This window comes from Asparagus officinalis, chromosome 3 (assembly GCF_001876935.1).
Source record: "Asparagus officinalis chromosome 3, Aspof.V1, whole genome shotgun sequence".
Lineage (NCBI taxonomy): Eukaryota > Viridiplantae > Streptophyta > Magnoliopsida > Asparagales > Asparagaceae > Asparagus > Asparagus officinalis.
The window spans coordinates 12,232,640-12,250,184 of NC_033796.1; the positions used below are offsets into that span (position 1 = coordinate 12,232,640).

Genomic DNA, 17,545 nt, shown 5'->3' on the forward strand with positions numbered 1-17,545 from the left:
TGCATCAAACATTAATTATATGGCCCAAGTCTGGTCTAGTTACACGCCTATCTTTCCTGTCAATGCTGCATTAAAAACTTCTGAGAAAAACAAAATGCAGATAAGCCTTGAACTGGTGTGACGACTACATCAATAGCTGCAGCATCAACAGCATCAGCTTCGTTGAATCCTTTTTGAATTTGATTTTAGCAAAACCTAGCAACATTGAAAATTTTTCGACATTGAATACTACGCCCCCATTGTACTAATACAAATGTATGCTATATAAAACCATGACCATGAGCGTGGATCATGAACTAATTATTTAGGTGAAGAAGAGCTATAAGAAATGGCTGAGAAATCATTGGCAATCACCCTTCTCTTGCTTAGGATCCTCACCTTGGCTTTTCACATTGTTTCTCTTGTTGTACACGTTACAGATACAGTTAATAATCCTGGTCCTGATTCGGATGAGAAACTTACGTTCAGAGCATTCTGTGGCTATAGGTTAATTAAGTGATTTTGATATGGGTTTTAGCTTTTAGGCTATTAGTACTTGAACTAGTTTAGTGGATAGCTTGGATTGCCATATTAGCACCATTTTATTTCGGGATTATTTTTTTGTAGATATATGACTGATTTATTGAATGAGAGGCAGAAGCTGGCTCCATTTATTCAAGTTCTTCCATTATGTGCTCGGCTTCTCAATCAAAGTATAAGAGATTTTGATCAATATTTCAAATATTTTTTATTTGATTATACTGCTGTTAGAAAAGAAATTAGATTCAATTATAGTGATAATAGAGAGATTATTGTGGAATTAGCTTTAGGCATGATTATTAAGTGGTACGGCTATGGATTTTGAAGTTATGAATAATACACTTGTAGTTTGGAAACAGTAACTTTTAAGGTATCTATATTTTATTATGTGAAGTTAAAATTTTCTCCATATGAGAAGTTACTTGGCGAAAGAGCTTGCTAGTTTATCATTAACCAAATCCATTTATTTAATCTCCATGCATGCCCCAACTTTATTCTTTCTTACATGGTCATAAGGTTTGAAGTTGTGCAATTAAATTGTTGTTTGGCACCGTGATATGTTAACTTCTCCTTTACTAAAAATTTAACATGTGTATAGTATATGATGCAAAGTGTAACTTTCATGTAGGCTTCATCTTGGATAATCAAGGATGAGAATATGACGAACTCGTAGAGAGTTTTAACTGGTGGCATAGATTCTCGAGAAGGAGATGCAAAGGAGTCATGCAATTGTACTCATTTTTTGTAATGAATTATAATTTTTGTTATTGTACTATTTTTTCAATGTTGGTGAACATTAAATTGTATGCTATATTTTTCTAATTATTAGGAGAATTGAACTAATACTTGTACTTTTGATTTTTGTGACATTCAATAATATACTCATTTTTGTAAAGTTTTATAATTTGTATTATTGTTGAAGAGAATTGTATTGGTGTTTGTAAGTAGATACTACTGATAATCAAGTGGATTAGTGTGGTTGTATAGGAGCAAATATTATTTATTATATATATTTTAAATAATTACTACATTTAGACGGAATTTCCATCTAGGACGTTCATCCCAGGCAGAAATTCCATCTAGAAATATTCTAGATGGTATTTTGTTCCGTCTAGGATGTATTTCCATCTAGGATAGCTTTTTTAGATGGGATTTCGTCTAGAATAATGCATTCTCGACGGAAACTTACTAAATCAACATATATCCTACACGGAATTCTATCTAGGATGATCAATTTAGACGAAAATCTAGCTATTCTAGATTAAAAATTCCGTCTAGAATTCTTTGTTTTTTACCAGTGAACAAATTCTTTCTCCCAAGTATCGTTGATCGGGCCAAATGATTAGTTGATGATAATGATCTATAAAGATCAATGAGAATAGAGGAGAAATGAGCTTTTTGCCAATGTAGCATCTTATAGTTAGCTTATTTATTTACCTTTATTTGCATCTTATAATTAGTTTCTTTTCTTATCTTTTTATTCATGCTTTATTTATTTGCTCATAATTTAAGAGTTAAAAAATACGTGGTTAAAATTCTTAGGATAATTAGGATAAGAGGAAACTAGTAGAACTTTTATTACAATTAGAATTGCTCTCATTTATACCTTAATTATTTGTGTAGAGATTAATCTATATCTATACTACTATAAAAAGAGAACTGGGATGTTAAAACTTTTAATTTCCCTTTTTACCCTCACAAATTTTAACAAATTCTATCCATGCCATTAGCTCTAATTAATCTTTCATTAAAAAAATTTACCACTTATTAATTATGCACCCCTCACCTTCCTAAATAATTATAATTATCAATAATATTATAACTATTAATTGTTTAAAATTACTAAAATTAAATAATTTATAAAATAAGTATACACAATTATTAGTAGTAACCAATTAAATTATTATAACAATTACTTATGAATTATAATAATATAATCAAAATAATAGTATAAATAGAATAATATATTCCTAAATACTAGTAAGAATTATACTATAATTCAATAAGCAATAAAATAAATAGAATAAATTTTGAATCTCATAAATAAAATAATTATTTTAATAATATCACATAAATTATGAATTACACTATTTATTTAGTATTATATTATTAAATAAATTAAATAAATAATCTAATATTATTTTTAGTATTTTCTCAAAGATTATTACATGATACTGAATAATCTAAACTTAGTAGTGATTGATAACTAACGTTTTCATAAAAAATTTATTTAGTAGTAATAATAATGCTATAATTGTTAATGATAGTAAAATAAAAATTTATAAAATATTTATAATACTAAAATATTTAAGAGCACAATTAAAAAAATTAAATTAGATAAATATTTATAGCATATAGAAAGTATATTTTAATAGTATTACTTGAACTAAGAATTATAATATTAAATAAGGTAAATTATAGTAAACCCTGTGAACTTTTAGCATTTTAAGGTAAGTAGACCCCCAAGAACTTTTGAAATCACACTGAACCCCTATTAACTTTTACAGAAAGCCCCAATACCTTTTACATAAATTACACCAAACCACGAATAACTTTCAAAATGGCTTTTTATGCCATTTTCTGGTTCTAATTTATAGGGATTATCTACAAAATTCAAAAAGTTATTAGGGTCTTCTTGCAATAGAAAAGTCATTAGGGCTTTAGTGTAATTTTAAAAGTTCATATTGGCTAAAAATTCATATATGGATTAGTGCAATTTATCCTATTAAATAATTATAATGAGAAGTAACTATAGCAATATGTTGTAGGTATCAAGTGTAACTATCTAGGGAATATTAGTAAAAAGCTAACAAGATTAATGCAGCTTAGTTAATTTAGAGTTAAATTAATAACTTTTAAGTTGGAGGAACATATTTAATAGAACTTATAGAACTAGCAGTTTTATCTAAGAACAATTTTAGATTTGGTGACTTGTTTTAAAAAAGGTTAACAATGGGCGATCATTATAAGAAAAACATTCAATTATAATAAGTACACAATAATAGTTAATTCATACTTTTCTTTTTAAGTAAGCTTATTATACAATTTTATTTATTAACACATATTTTTTACTATTTAATAAAAAAATTTAAAATTTAAAATATGTACATTTACATGAAAAGCACGTGCATTATACTAGTCAATTAAAATAACAGTTGATAGAATATTTTTATTTGATAAGTTATAATTTCCTTAAGTTGTTTTATACTTTATGCTTATTAGTATTCTAGGATTATTATTTTCAATTTATTATTTGTACACAAGTTTTAATTTCTTTTTAAGTTATTAAGGTCTTTCTCTCTTTTAGTCACTAATTTTGTTAGTTTTCATCTTTTTGTTCTTTTTCTAATTCTTTTAGTTTTTGTATTTTCTTTCTAGTTTACTTACCACTCCATTTTCTGTCAAGTTTTTCTCTCTTGTTTTTATTTTTATTTCTTTTATTTTATTTATCATTTTCTCTTTTCATAATTGCATTTCTATTCTCACCTCTCTCTCTCTCTTTCAGTTTACATATTCTTTTCTTTATCAAAAATCCATAAACCCACTTTCAACCTTTTTGTAAAAACTTATTTTCAAACAACTTCATTAAAAAAATTCCAACTTAAAAAAATTAAAGAAACCCCTCCTCGTGGTTCTACGTTTTCTACACTATAACTTGTTGTGTATTTGTACAACACACATTTTCGCACACAAAAAGTTTTTGGTGTCATTGCTGCTGTCCAAAAAGAGAATAAATTAGATTAAATCTGAAATTAAAAGAGTTAGAACACCAGGCCTGAACGGGTGTAGTCATGATTCACTGCCCTAGAAGATAGAGGACTCGCCTATCGCCCGGGCGCAGTCGATCCTCTTCCCCGTAGCGGTAAAAGCCCACGGAAACGGTCGGCCTCCGTACTCGGGCGAGAGCACAAAGCTTCTGCTCAGACGAAGAAGGTTGCCCAAAATAAATAACAATATCGAGAATATAGTAGCACAAAACCCCGTTATAATTATCTCTCTATTTCTTGTTCTTTTCTTTCTCTCACTGTTTTCTTTTTTTTTCTTTACGTGAGATGAGAGGAGAGAGAGTAGGTAGAGAAAGTGAATGTGTAAATATGAGATGCTGATGCTTTTATATATAACCACGTCGTCTCACTATTAATAGGCAGGCATGCCCAGTGGACGCATGATGCATGGCAGAGATGCTTTTATATATAACCACGAAGTCTAACAGGCGCCAACGCATCCTCCTGAGATCATTAATGAGACTCTTCACATCCAAGTCTAATTAACCACCACTCGATGCTGAAAGAACAGTCTAGGTCGTCTCAATTGCTCAATTAGCTGTACACCTATATGAAAAGGCTACGCCCGGGTCAAATAAAACCATACACAATACTTGAAGAAATAAAAAAACAACTAATTTCTCATTAAGATGATGGGTCTTCTACAATAGCTTGATTTTATAAGCAACGAGTAGCGAAAAACAAAGAGAACCAGCTACTCCCTCTCTGAGTCTTCACTCGAGGAGCTTTAAGGATCCCTGCAAAGGCACCACCGAAGTCTCCAAACATTCCTCCATAGATCCCAACACTGAGATTGCCACAGAAATTTGTCCTTGACTTCCTCCTGCATTGACTTTGACTGGTTTTCTATGAACTGCTCGAGGCTTGCCTTCCTTGCTAGCAGAACGTCCATCAGTTGATGAAGGACCTCATTCTCTTCCTCAGGCCCGCCGGTGGACAAGGTCAGCTATTTTTTTGGGCGCTCGATCTCCAATTCCATGTAGATGAAAGGCATTAGAACACAAGGTGTAGTAGATGAAGGTATCATCACTCCGTCTAAATACCCATTTATAAGCACACTCTTCCAATTGGCGCGCGACGAGTGGCTTGATTACTTCATAATCCAACCCCATAATTATGATAAAAGAAGTCTAGTTGTCAATCTCCCATTATAAGGAAGGTGATTAGACTACTCAAAAGAAAAAAAACCCACTTCAAGTCTCAATTCGAAGCCACACCATAGCCCATGTGCGGTGCATGCATACACCCAACACGCTCATCACCACTCCCAAAAAGTCACCCAGGCGAATCTCAAGAGGGCATCCCTTGTCAACACAACACCCAATCAAGCTTTGAGAGTCATCAAAAGGGGGAAACTACATGCTTATCATTACACATGCAAGATGATATCATCAAACTCCTTAGTACGCACTAGTAGAAAACAGGGCATTGGCGACGGGGTATTGGCGACGGATTTGAAATCCGTCGCCAATACAAACATTGGCGACGGAACATTGGAGACGGGGTTATCCCCGTCGCCAATGTTTGTATTGGCGACGGGTTTCAATCCGTCGCCAATGATTTTCCGTCGCCAATAACTTTAGGCGACGGAAAAACATTGGCGACGGATTGACTCCGTCACCAATAAGTATTGGTGACGGATTCAATCCGTCGCCAATAAGTATTGGCGACGGATTCGATCCGTCGTCAATGATCCGTCGCCAATACGTATTGGCGACGGATTTTATCCGTCGCCCATAATTATTGGCGACGGATTCGATTCGTCGCCAATAAGTATTGGCGACGGATCATTAACGACGGATCAAATCCGTCGCCAATAAGTATTGGCGACGGAACATTAGCGACGGATTGAATCCGTCACCAATACTTATTGGTGACGGATCGAATCCGTCACCAATAAGTATTGGCGACAGATTTGTTCCATCGCCAATACATATTGGCGACGGAACATTGGCGACGGATCAAATCCGTCGCCAATAAGTATTGGCGACGGATTCGATCCGTCGCCAATACTCACATCTTATATATTAAAAGGAATAATTCTTATTTATGAATTATTCTTTAATACTTGAAAGTTAAATTCTTTAAGTATTCGTTTAGAGAAAATTATGACTTTGATTAGTTTAGAGAAAATGATGCGGAAAGTGAAAATAATGAGAAAATGATGAGATACCTAGGATATCATTTTTAGTTATACGTGTCACGAACATGTAACCATATTGATATTGCTAATGATATAGCAAAACTTATCATAGCCCTTTTTAATTAATTAGGAATATGATATATATTGGAGAAAAAAGAAGTTTTTAATGAATTTGGGTTTCCACGTTGTAATGAGACAACTATATATAGGTCCAAATGGGTTGGATTTTTATAATTAAAAGTTTAGAGATATACTGGTAATAATAGTTAGATTTAAAGGTCCAAATGAGTTATATCGAATCCGTCGCCAATGAGGATATCATTTTTAGTTATACGCGTTACGAACATGTAACCATATTGATTTTGCAAATGATATACCAGAACTTATCATATATCTTTTCAATTAATTAGGAGTTCTATGTTAGTTTAAATTTTGTTTTTTACTCTTTATGCTAGAAAATCCGATGAGCTCTACTACTCTTTATTCTTTATGCTAGCAGATTCGATATGAGCTCTACTATTCTTTATGCTAGCAGATTCTATGTCGCCCTCTACATCATTAATGAATTTGAGATGAGCTAAATGATATTTAATCACTAAAGAAATGAATGAAAATTGTCACGCTCCAAAACTTCAGTGAATATTCATAAACACGGGTTACGAGACAACATCGACCCTTGCACAAGACAAGTCCCGTGTACGAGTCAAGCCTGACACTTTATATCACGTACCTCAACTCAAAACATATACATCCCCCGCCCGCTCGCCTCCCACAACCGAAGCGCGCCCCCCTCTCGCCGCGCGCCCCCGCCCGCCCCGTCGGATCCAGCGTCCAGCCCCCCTTGCACCGCCGCCGGATCCAGCCAACTGTTTTTCATCTTGGGTACTTCAACTGCTGCTGGGTAAGAAAATTTCCTGATCAATTTTTATCATTGTTGTCTTAGTTTGACTGGGATTCTCATGGAAATGCTTACTCTGTGTTCTTCAATTATTCTATCTTTCCTTGTCCATGGGAATGTGATTGGGAATTGATTTTACAAGTTTACTGATCAAAAACTCGTCCCTCCGTTAATTAATCATCTGCCTCAGTTTGCTCTACTTGTTCTCAATTGTTGTTGGCAGCATTTTCTGTTTTAATTCATTTAGATCATTAGTTGTAGTTTATGATCTGTGAATTGGAGAGCAGATTTTGGTATAAATCAAGGGTTTTATTACCTTCTGTTGGGTAAAAATCAATCCGGAATTGTATACCATTTTTCGAGCTTAGAAAGAATTGGAGAGCAGATTTTGGTTCGTTTATGATCTGTGATGTTACTTTTATAGCACAGAACTGAGGAGCACGAATCTCTTTAGGAATTCTTGTTTGATGAACTAATTCCACACGGATTGGTGTTGGTGAGGAATTAGAATTGGAGCGATGCAATATAATTTTACTCATAATCTTATTTTTAACAGGTAAGCTTAATTGGATAGAATATGACTTCGAAGAGAAAAAGAGTTTTATTACCTTTCTTTCGCAGACCACGTTATCTGAATCAAATAAGTAAACAGGATGTATGCATGCTAATTCTCATAAGTTGTTACAAGTTAAGCCCTTGTTTTATACTCACAAGAGAAGTTGATAATTTGTTATATAACATTATGATCTTAAAAAATTGTTATGTGACCTTTTATGCCTCTTTCTAAGCATGACGTGTGTGTAGTCACGTGATCAGATAGCATGATTTTGTCCTTTTTAAGTCAATTTTAAGTCAATTTGAAAGATAATTTTTATTCTTTAACTAACTAATTAAATATTTTGGACTTTGATTATACTAAATCGCAGACTCATTATTCGAACGCCTCCATCCTCAACTCCAACCACCGTCGGCATTCTCCACCTCCTTGAAAGGTTTGTCTTCACATATTTCTAGTTTTTTGTTTTTTAATATTATAAACTTATTATGCAATTTAATGTTGTTAGTTGATCATAATCATGCAAATGTAGTTATCCTAAACCTAAATGACCTATTTTTAACTCTACTTTCACAAAAAATCTAATATTACCCTAATCATAACCTTAATATCGTAATAATCCAACAATAACCAATACTATTCATGCCTTACTAAAACTGAACTTAAATGCTACTCTAATGCCAATTATACTTAGTGTGATATATAACACAAAAAATATGTTATATATCCATTATAGGTGAATAAAAAATTAGTTAACGACAACCGTAGATCCCCGTCCAATAATTACTACCAATTTTTTTGGAGTTATAAAATAAGATAGACGACTCAAATTTCGGTATGAAATTTAATTCTATACCGAAATTGATCGTTTACCTTATATTATAAGTAGAAATAATTGGTACGTAACTATTGGATCTGTCCAGTTCGGACGGGTTAGGAATATAGTAGTGCACACATCTAACTTTGTATACTTTGTGCATTTTTATTTCTAGAAAATTTTGGTCGCACGTACTCGTTGTTCTCCGTGTACAATAAGCGTATGTTGTTATGCGTTTCGGTCTATTATTTATCGATTTTGATCTATTATCGATACGCATAATAACATCCGTACAGTGTACTCGGAGAACAGCGGGTAGGTGCTGCCGAAATTTTCTAGAAATAAAAATGCACAAAGTATTCAAAGTTAGATGTAAGCACTACTATATTCTTAATGGGATAGAAGTCTTCCTATGACAGCCGAGAAAGTTTTAGACTAACCTATTGTTTGTTCAAATGTAGACAATGAAGTTTATTACGTAGAGAGTGTTTAGTCCAATTTACTACAACAATGATTATTACATAGACCAATTTAGTCCGATTTAGTAAAACGTTTTATGAGATATTAAGATAATTAATAATTATACTTAATATACAGATGAGAGAAGTTCCTGACAAGTCGTGGATTGATATACCTATTATGAAAAGAAGAGAGGGTGGTGACACTCGATATCGTGAAGGATGGGAAGCGTTCCTTGAGTATGCGTATGCGAATCCGAGGAAGTTAGAAAATGATTTGCTGTTTTGTCCATGTAGTTTTTGCAGAAATAGGGGTTTGGTGGATAGAGTTACTATACAAAAACACTTAGAAAGATGGGGATTTGATGAAAAATACAAATATTGGAGATTTCACGGAGAAGATGACGATATTGAACCAGCTGACGGAAATATAAATCTAAGAATAGACGATACACATGCAATGTTCAATGATATTGCCGCAGTTACAGAAGTTGCAGAATTTCCGGAGGTTCTTGAAGTTCCCGAAGATGCAGAAGGTGTCGAAAATGTTGATGATGTGCGTGATACCGATAGCTTTAAAAGTTTAATGAAGTTATTAGAAGATGACGAAAAGGATTTGTATGCCGGTTGCTCAGAGTATAGTAGATTGTCGTTTATTCTTCAACTGATGCGTATTAAGACCCTCAGCGGAATGGCAGATAAATATTTTCAAATGCTTCTTAATTTACTACGCAAGGTAATTCCGGATGGAGAGAATAGCATACCAGAAAAATGTTATGATGCAAATAAGATCGTTGGCGCTCTCGGTTTAGATTACACAAAAATCCATGCGTGTCCTAATGATTGTATCCTGTATTATAAGGATAATGAGAAGCTTGAAGAATGTCCAAAGTGTGGAGTGTCTCGTTGGAGAAAGAATACACGCACTTCAACACGAAAGGCAGATGAGCCTGTTAAGCAGCCGAAGAAAATTCCAGCGAAGGTGCTCCGACATTTTCCCTTAGTACCGCGTTTACAGAGGTTGTATATGACAAAAGACACAGCTAAAAACATGCGGTGGCATAAGGAAGGACGCGTAGTTGATGGTAAACTCAGGCATCCGGCAGATGCAGATGCATGGGAGCATGTTGATCAATCTTTTCCTTGGTTTTCCACAGAGTGCAGGAATGTTAGACTCGGTCTATCTAGTGACGGATTCAACCCGTTTGGCATTATGAGTTCAGGTTGGTCTACTTGGCCCATTGTGTTAATACCTTATAATTTACCACCTGGACTTTGTATGAAGCAACCGTATATGATCCTTTCATTGCTGATACCAGGCAAACACTCACCCGGTAATGACATAGATGTGTTCATGGAGCCGTTAATTGATGAGTTAAAACTTCTCTGGGATGAAGGGGTCCAAACGTATGATGCATTTTCCCGTCAAACGTTTAATCTTCGTGCTATTCTTATGTGGACCATTAATGATTTTCCAGCTTATGCTAATCTCTCCGGTTGGTCTACAAAAGGAACATTTGCTTGTCCCGTATGTGGTCCAAACTTTGAAGGCTTTCATTTACAACACAGTAGAAAGATGTGTTATTGGTTTAACAGAAGATGGTTACGTAAAGGACATAAATACAGAGGGAAAAGGTGGGCGAATAAGTTTGATGGCCAAGAAGAGAAAAGAGGAGAGCCGCATGTAATGACTGGAGATGAAATTGTAGAATTATTTGAGGGATATCCTAAAAATAAGTTTGGAAAGAGCCGATATACAAGAGAAGATATTCTAGCTCCAAGACGCATTTCCATTATGAAGAAGGCACCGAAACGAAAGAGAAAAGTGTGCATTACGGATGAGACACGTGATGAGGAATTACCAAAAGGATGGACAAAATTTAGTATATTTTTTCAGCTACCGTACTGGCAAAAGCTAAAAATTCGGCATAACCTAGATGTAATGCATATTGAAAAAAATATATGTGATAACCTGTTGTCCACACTCTTACAGGATGGTAAGAAATCAAAGGACGATTTACGAGCTCGGCGAGACTTGAATGCATTGAACATCCGACATGATCTGCAAGCACGAGAAGTTACTGAAGGCAAATTTGAGTTGCCCTCATCTCGCATTACGATGACAAAGGTTGAGATGCAAAGATTCTGTGAGGTGCTCAAATCGGTAAAGTCGCCAGATGGTTACTGTTCTAATATTTCAAATAATGTCCAGGTGAAAGAGCGAAAAATTTTGGGACTTAAGACTCATGATTATCACATCCTTCTTCACCAATTGCTTCCCGTGGCACTCCGTAACAATATGGCTGATGATGAAGTAGCAAAGGTTATAATTGAATTCTGTGGATTTTTTAGAAAGTTATGCTCAAAAGTTATCAATGTTACAGAATTTAAGACACTAAAAGGAGAAATGAATGAAACCCTTTGCAAAATGGAGTTATTCTTCCCTCCCTCATTTTTTACTATTATGGTCCATCTTACACATCATCTTGTAGATGAGGCATTACTCGGAGGTCCAGTTAACTATCGTTGGATGTATCCCATGGAGAGGTTAGTTAAAATTCAATAAAGTCACTTTACCTAACATGTAATTATTTTATCTTAATAACTAAAGTTATTTTTGTTTTTTTAGATATTTGGGTTTCTTGAAGCGCATAATGCGCAATCGAGCTCATCCGGAGGGTTCGATTGCTGACCATTACGTTGCAAATGAATGCATGTCTTTTGCCTCTCGATATATGCGAGGTGGAGATGCAAATAATAATACACAAATTAGTAAAAGAGATGCCACTTTTCATGGCAGTACCAAGATGAACAAGGATTACTCCAGAATAGACTTGGAACAAGCTCATGCATTCGTCTTGCACAATCTGGAGATCTTTGAAAATTATCGAAAGTAAGTATATTAACTTTAATAAAAGTGATAATTTTTTTATTTATATAATTATTAATCTCTTATATTGTATCAATAGTCAACATTTGGAGGAGTTGCAGTTAGAAATAACTGGGCCGTCAGCACGGAATCAAATTGCCAAAATACATGAAAAAAAATTTTCTGAATGGGTTTCAGCTGAAGTAAGTTTTGTGAATTTTAATTTTAATTAACTTTGAGAAAACTTTAGAATAACTTCTTAACGATCGTTTGTTTATTTTGTTTAACATTAGGTAGAAAGACAAATATTTGCTGGTTTACCAATATCAGAAGAGATAAGAATTCATGCACACGGGCCACACTACACAGTTAAACAATGCAGCGGATATCGTGTGAATGGGTTTTTATTTCAAAAGTTGGGGATTGAGGAGGAGAGAGTTACTCAAAACAGTGGGGTCATGGCTATCTTCTCTCAAGAATGTTATGCAAGCTCGACAGATCAGAATCCAATACTTAATGATCTAATTTATTATGGACAACTAGAAGATATCTTGGAGATGTTCTATGCGTATGGTACAAAAGACGTACGTAGTTATGTGATGTTTAAGGTTCGATGGTGTCATGCTGAAATAACAAGAGATGCATATGGCTTTAATCTTGTAAATCTAGACAAGGAGATTTACTCCGATTTGAAGTTCATGTTTGCAAAGCAGGCTACTCAGTGCTTTTATGTCAAAGATCCTAGACAGCCGAAGGTTTGGGTCGCATTGTATAAGGAGCCGAGAACTCTTGTTGAACTTTCTCTCGATGAAAACATAGAGGGTTCTGATGATCCAAATGAGACTGAAGGAGAAGTTTTTCCTAATTACTCATACCCGCAAAATGTCCATCTTAATATGTATACTCCGCAAAATCGGCTTGATATTCGTAATGTAGGAGATTGAATGTCGAAATATTAGTACTTTTAAAATTTAAAGTATTAACTTTGTCGTTTTAATATATATTTTTTATTTTGTCAATGCAATTTTCAACATTCACTTATTTTGCTTCAATAAATTGAATAATCATTTAAGATGCAGATGAGCCGAAGGATAAAGCGCATAGGGGAAGTTTCCCACAATCAAGCAAATTCATCATCAGGTATAAATATTAATTTTTTCAAATAAATTGTGTTTGTGATATAAATATGCAAATTTCGCATTTATAATTATATTTTTTACGTGTAGGAATGTCCTCATGACCTTATAGTAGTCCATTATCTCTACATGGATCCTCACCCGTTGAAGGTATTAATTTATTTAATATCATTAAGTTAATTGAGAAACTTATTTACCTATATTATTTTTATTACTTTCGTAGATATTGCGGGGACAGATACACATGCATCTCCTATGAGTCCACCTATGAGTCAACGTCATCATCGGGATTCATCGCCTGGTCTAGGTATTAATTTTAATGTCCATGGATATTTTATGTTCCATATAAATATTTATTTCACATTTTATATTGCAGACAATCATCATGATGGATCCAGTGATGACGAGATCCAACACGAGTCTTTTGCGAGATCTTCTCAGTCGGAAGTTGAATGTCTCCGTCCATGGACTGAAGCAGTAAATTCCATCCCCTTACCAGAAAAGGCTATCACATTGCAAAAGAAATGCGATAGGAACTATAAAAAAAGGAGAGAAGACATTAAAAACAAGGATAGTATAATAAAGCAGAGACTAGAAAAGGCGATGTCAGATAAGTTGAGGGAAATGGGTAAGAATATCATGTAAAATATTGATCAATCTTCGTTATTTAATTATTGAAGTTTTTAAAAAAAATCTCTCTTTGTCTTTGTAGGGAACAAGGACTACGAGAAGGCCGGTAGACACGGCAGTGATCTGTTTACGAAGGTACCTCCTAAAGGTTATCGAGCCATTTTGGGGTGGATGGGCAACATTCCAGTTGGAGATTACGCCGTCAGATTTAATAATTTGATCGGTTGTTTAATCAGAGACCCACACTACATTAACATCGCTCATAACTTTGATGAACAACAATGGAATGGAATAAAGAAGATATGGGAGAGGCTCATGGTAATTATTCGTTATATTGTTTTTTCAATAAATATTTATTTAATTTTTTAATATTGCATGTTTTTGTAACACCTAATTTGTAGAATCACTATTGCCTTGAGGACAACCCGGACTCTTGGGATTACGTAATGAGTAGAGCGAGCAAGATGCTTCGGGGGTGGAGGAGTAGACTTAAGAGTCAATACTTTACAGATATAACCATTGATTGGAAGCGGATTCATCAGCTTGATAAGAGGGTTCCTCCTTATAATTGGATGACTCTCATTATCGAGTGGGAGGGCGAGAAGAAGGTGAGTTATTTTTTAATTAATTATATTACCACCACATATACTGAAAAATTACTTTATTTTGAAGGATAAATGTTCGATAGCATCGGCTAATCGCGGTGCAAAGCTATATGATCACTTTCTAGGAGCTACTCCCTACGCTCGGATCGAGCATAAATATTTGCGTGAAAATCCGGTTAGATCAAAATATTAAAACTCAACTCATGTTACTATTTTCATACGTTATTAGAAATAACTTGAAATTTGATTAATCATAGGACGCCTTGACTATGCCGCCAACTCTTCTTGCTAGAAGTGCATATACACCACCCGAGGGCTATGATAAGGAGGGAAAGATGACGAAAATTAAGGATATGCATGTAAGTATAAGCTTAATTTCATATTGGCACACATGTATTTCTAATTAGAATTCATCAATGTTCGAGATACCAATTTATAGTGTAATGCATTCATGATCTGCTTAAGTTATTCATTCAATGGTGCTTTTGCTAAACATCATGGAACAATTGATGTTTTTGCTGGGAATTGAAGTGATAGCTTCATCAATACAAGTTTACATATATTTTCCAAATGACCGCTGACCAATGTCCAACACTAATGCTTTAGAGCCGATATACGGCTTGGCTGGCTGTGGATTATCTTTTGCCGTAATTTAATGCTTCAAACTATGCTACTTTCAATATTCAATGAAGACATAAGTTTGTTGGCGGGTGAAACCTAACTCTAATTCAGGTTTGTAATTATTTGATCTTTGGTCAGCTCGGGCTTTTAGCAAGATATTTGTGGTGTCCATTTTCTCTGGTTAGAGATAAGTCATGCTAATAAAAGGTGATCCATTAAGATTATAGCCTAGTCTATATAATGTTAAAAAAACGAGCCAAATCCTTTGTATGTTAAATTCTTATCTCGCGCTAGTGTTTTTGCTAGGTGGAGATCAAAGCTTTTCTGGCTGTGCTTTTTGAACGGAAACAGGCGCCGGGTGAATAGTTTTTTACGGTCAAAGCTTCAATGAACTGTACGCACTTGAGTTTAGTTTTGCAGGAGCTTTTGACTGAAGCGGATGGAGATTGAATTCGATATATGCAAATATGTAAACAGGGAGGGCCTTATCTGGGCAAATTTGCTCCCGTACTTCAAAGCGCTAGCTGCTTATCTTCGCGGTATTTGTAACGAGAGTCATTGAACTTCAGCCTAGCTGTGATGTATTTGTAACAGTCTGAACTTAAAGCCTAGGCTGCACGACTCATATTAATACGCAGTATGCTTTGTACGAAGAAGGTAAAAATCATGTCCAGTGACATATCTTTTTTCTTTCAGAATCATAGCTGAAAATGTCGACTATAAATGAAATAGAAAGTGAGTCATATATGCTTTGCAGCTTAATTCATACATTTGTCTTATTTATTTATTTTCTATTGGTTTGAGTTGCGCATTGCTTAAGAGCTGCCTAATTTATTTATTTCTATTGCTATAATGTTATTTAGGAAGGCGGCTTGAAGCTTAAACAAGACTTTTGTCTTGTCCCAGTCCTCAGAGCATAGAGAACACTCCTACCGATGCCTAATCCGCATGACTAGATGAGCAATGGAGGGAAATTGTTGATGGAGTTTATGGCCTAACCAATCAGAAAGGGAGGTGACTTTAAATCAAGTGCAAAAGTTAGGATAGTCTCCACTTAGCAGGAATATACACAAATGGACTCGTACCGCTGGATCAATGCGACACAAGTGTGACATCCGTACGTCGTGGGCTAAAATTGGACAGTATTTAATGGCACAATGTTCAACCCTGCGATGTTTTTTCAAATTTATTCCATTATTACGCGCGAAGCTAGTTTGGGGTGCAGCAATCGACTTGGGATGTTGTGCAGCGCCTCAGTGATTGTCCATACGCGTTGAAGGAGATTCTTCCTGGAGTCGATATACTTAGAGATGCTTCTAAGTTGGAGGTTTGCCGAGCACTGAAAGCATCAAGGTTGGTGGAGAGGTATATTATGAGCGCGACATATTTTTATATTATTATATTTTTGGTATATAATATATCTTATGTGGAGTGACCTATTCTTTCAGAATGGAGGAGGGTATTGTAGGGAGCAAGGCCGAGTAGGCGATAGCGACGTTCTATATGCGACCGATGCTGATAACAGGGATGCCGACGATGAACGAGAGAGTGAGTGAGACTTGTGTTAAGACATATCATGACTTTTGGAATTTTAACATATGATAAAATATATACTGTGATTTTAATTGCATAGTGAATGAATATTATTTGAGCTATCGCGAGATCAGTATTGTGGATTGTGATTATATGACGAGTATTATTCGCTATTGTGGAATTGACGGATGAAATTGAATGTGTGTGGAATGTGAATGTATATCATGGTGGTTTTATGATATATTTGTTAAATATTGTCATTGACGATTACAGGTTATATGTGTATTCTCTGCGTATGGGAGGCTACCAGAAAATTAACAATTTTTTGCGTAAATATATAACAATTGGCGACGGGAAAATCGTCGGCAGATAAACATTGGCCCGCGGGGTAATCGTCGTCAATGTTAACAACATTCGGCGACGGACTACCCGTCCCAATAAAGATTGGCGACGGGTGATCCGTCCGGCCATCGTTCAAAACATTGGCGACGAGCTACCCCGTCGCGCAATGTTATTAGCAAGACGGGGTGATCCGTCGCCAATAGTTTAAACATTGGCGACGGATTTTCCCTGTCGGCCACATAAACATTAGTGACAGGGTGATCCGTCGCAATGTCAAACATTGACGACGGAGCTACCCCGTCGCAATAAACTTGGCGACGGGGTAGCCCGTCGCCAATGTTTGAACATTGGCGACGGATCACCCCGTCGCCAATAAACATTGGCGACGGAAGTAACCCGTCGCCAAAGAAATCCGTCGCCAATAGTCGTGCGTCGCCAATAAGTATTGGCGACGGGGTAACCCGTCGCCAATACTTATTGGCGACGGATTTATTGGCGACGGAAATGGGCCCGTCGCTAATATGTATTGGTGACGGATTTTGGGGCATTGGTGACGGATTTCCCCGTCGCCAATGCCCTGTTTTCTACTAGTGACGCCTTTGAACGATGCCATCATGACCCAAACAGCCGACT

At 35.3% G+C, this 17,545-nt stretch overlaps 2 protein-coding genes and 1 long non-coding RNA gene across 3 annotated transcripts; all 3 read left to right on the plus strand.

Annotated features, from left to right (window-relative positions):
- On the plus strand, positions 329-12,989 carry LOC109834635. Its single transcript, XM_020402668.1, has 6 exons — positions 329-486; positions 607-658; positions 9,316-11,723; positions 11,806-12,069; positions 12,146-12,248; positions 12,339-12,989. Exons 1-6 carry the CDS (start codon positions 329-331, stop codon positions 12,987-12,989), a joined length of 3,636 nt encoding a protein of 1,211 aa, XP_020258257.1.
- Positions 13,077-13,635, plus strand: LOC109832089. The gene is made up of 4 exons (XR_002244634.1): positions 13,077-13,185; positions 13,272-13,331; positions 13,405-13,488; positions 13,558-13,635. It is a non-coding gene; the product is annotated as an uncharacterized LOC109832089 (long non-coding RNA).
- Positions 13,983-16,593, plus strand: LOC109834636. Its single transcript, XM_020402669.1, has 6 exons — positions 13,983-14,129; positions 14,213-14,419; positions 14,484-14,591; positions 14,674-14,775; positions 16,263-16,364; positions 16,486-16,593. Exons 1-6 carry the CDS (start codon positions 13,983-13,985, stop codon positions 16,591-16,593), a joined length of 774 nt encoding a protein of 257 aa, XP_020258258.1.

Coding starts and splice junctions, on each gene's coding strand:
- LOC109834635 (XM_020402668.1), top strand. CDS start 329: ATGGCTGAGAAATCATTGGCAATCACCCTTCTCTTGCTTAGGATCCTC. Junction 11,724..11,805: donor TGGATGTATCCCATGGAGAG/GTTAGTTAAAAT, acceptor TTGTTTTTTTAG/ATATTTGGGTTTCTTGAAGC. Junction 12,070..12,145: donor ATCTTTGAAAATTATCGAAA/GTAAGTATATTA, acceptor TTGTATCAATAG/TCAACATTTGGAGGAGTTGC.
- LOC109834636 (XM_020402669.1), top strand. CDS start 13,983: ATGGGCAACATTCCAGTTGGAGATTACGCCGTCAGATTTAATAATTTG. Junction 14,776..16,262: donor CGAAAATTAAGGATATGCAT/GTAAGTATAAGC, acceptor TTTGGGGTGCAG/CAATCGACTTGGGATGTTGT. Junction 16,365..16,485: donor GAGATGCTTCTAAGTTGGAG/GTTTGCCGAGCA, acceptor CTATTCTTTCAG/AATGGAGGAGGGTATTGTAG.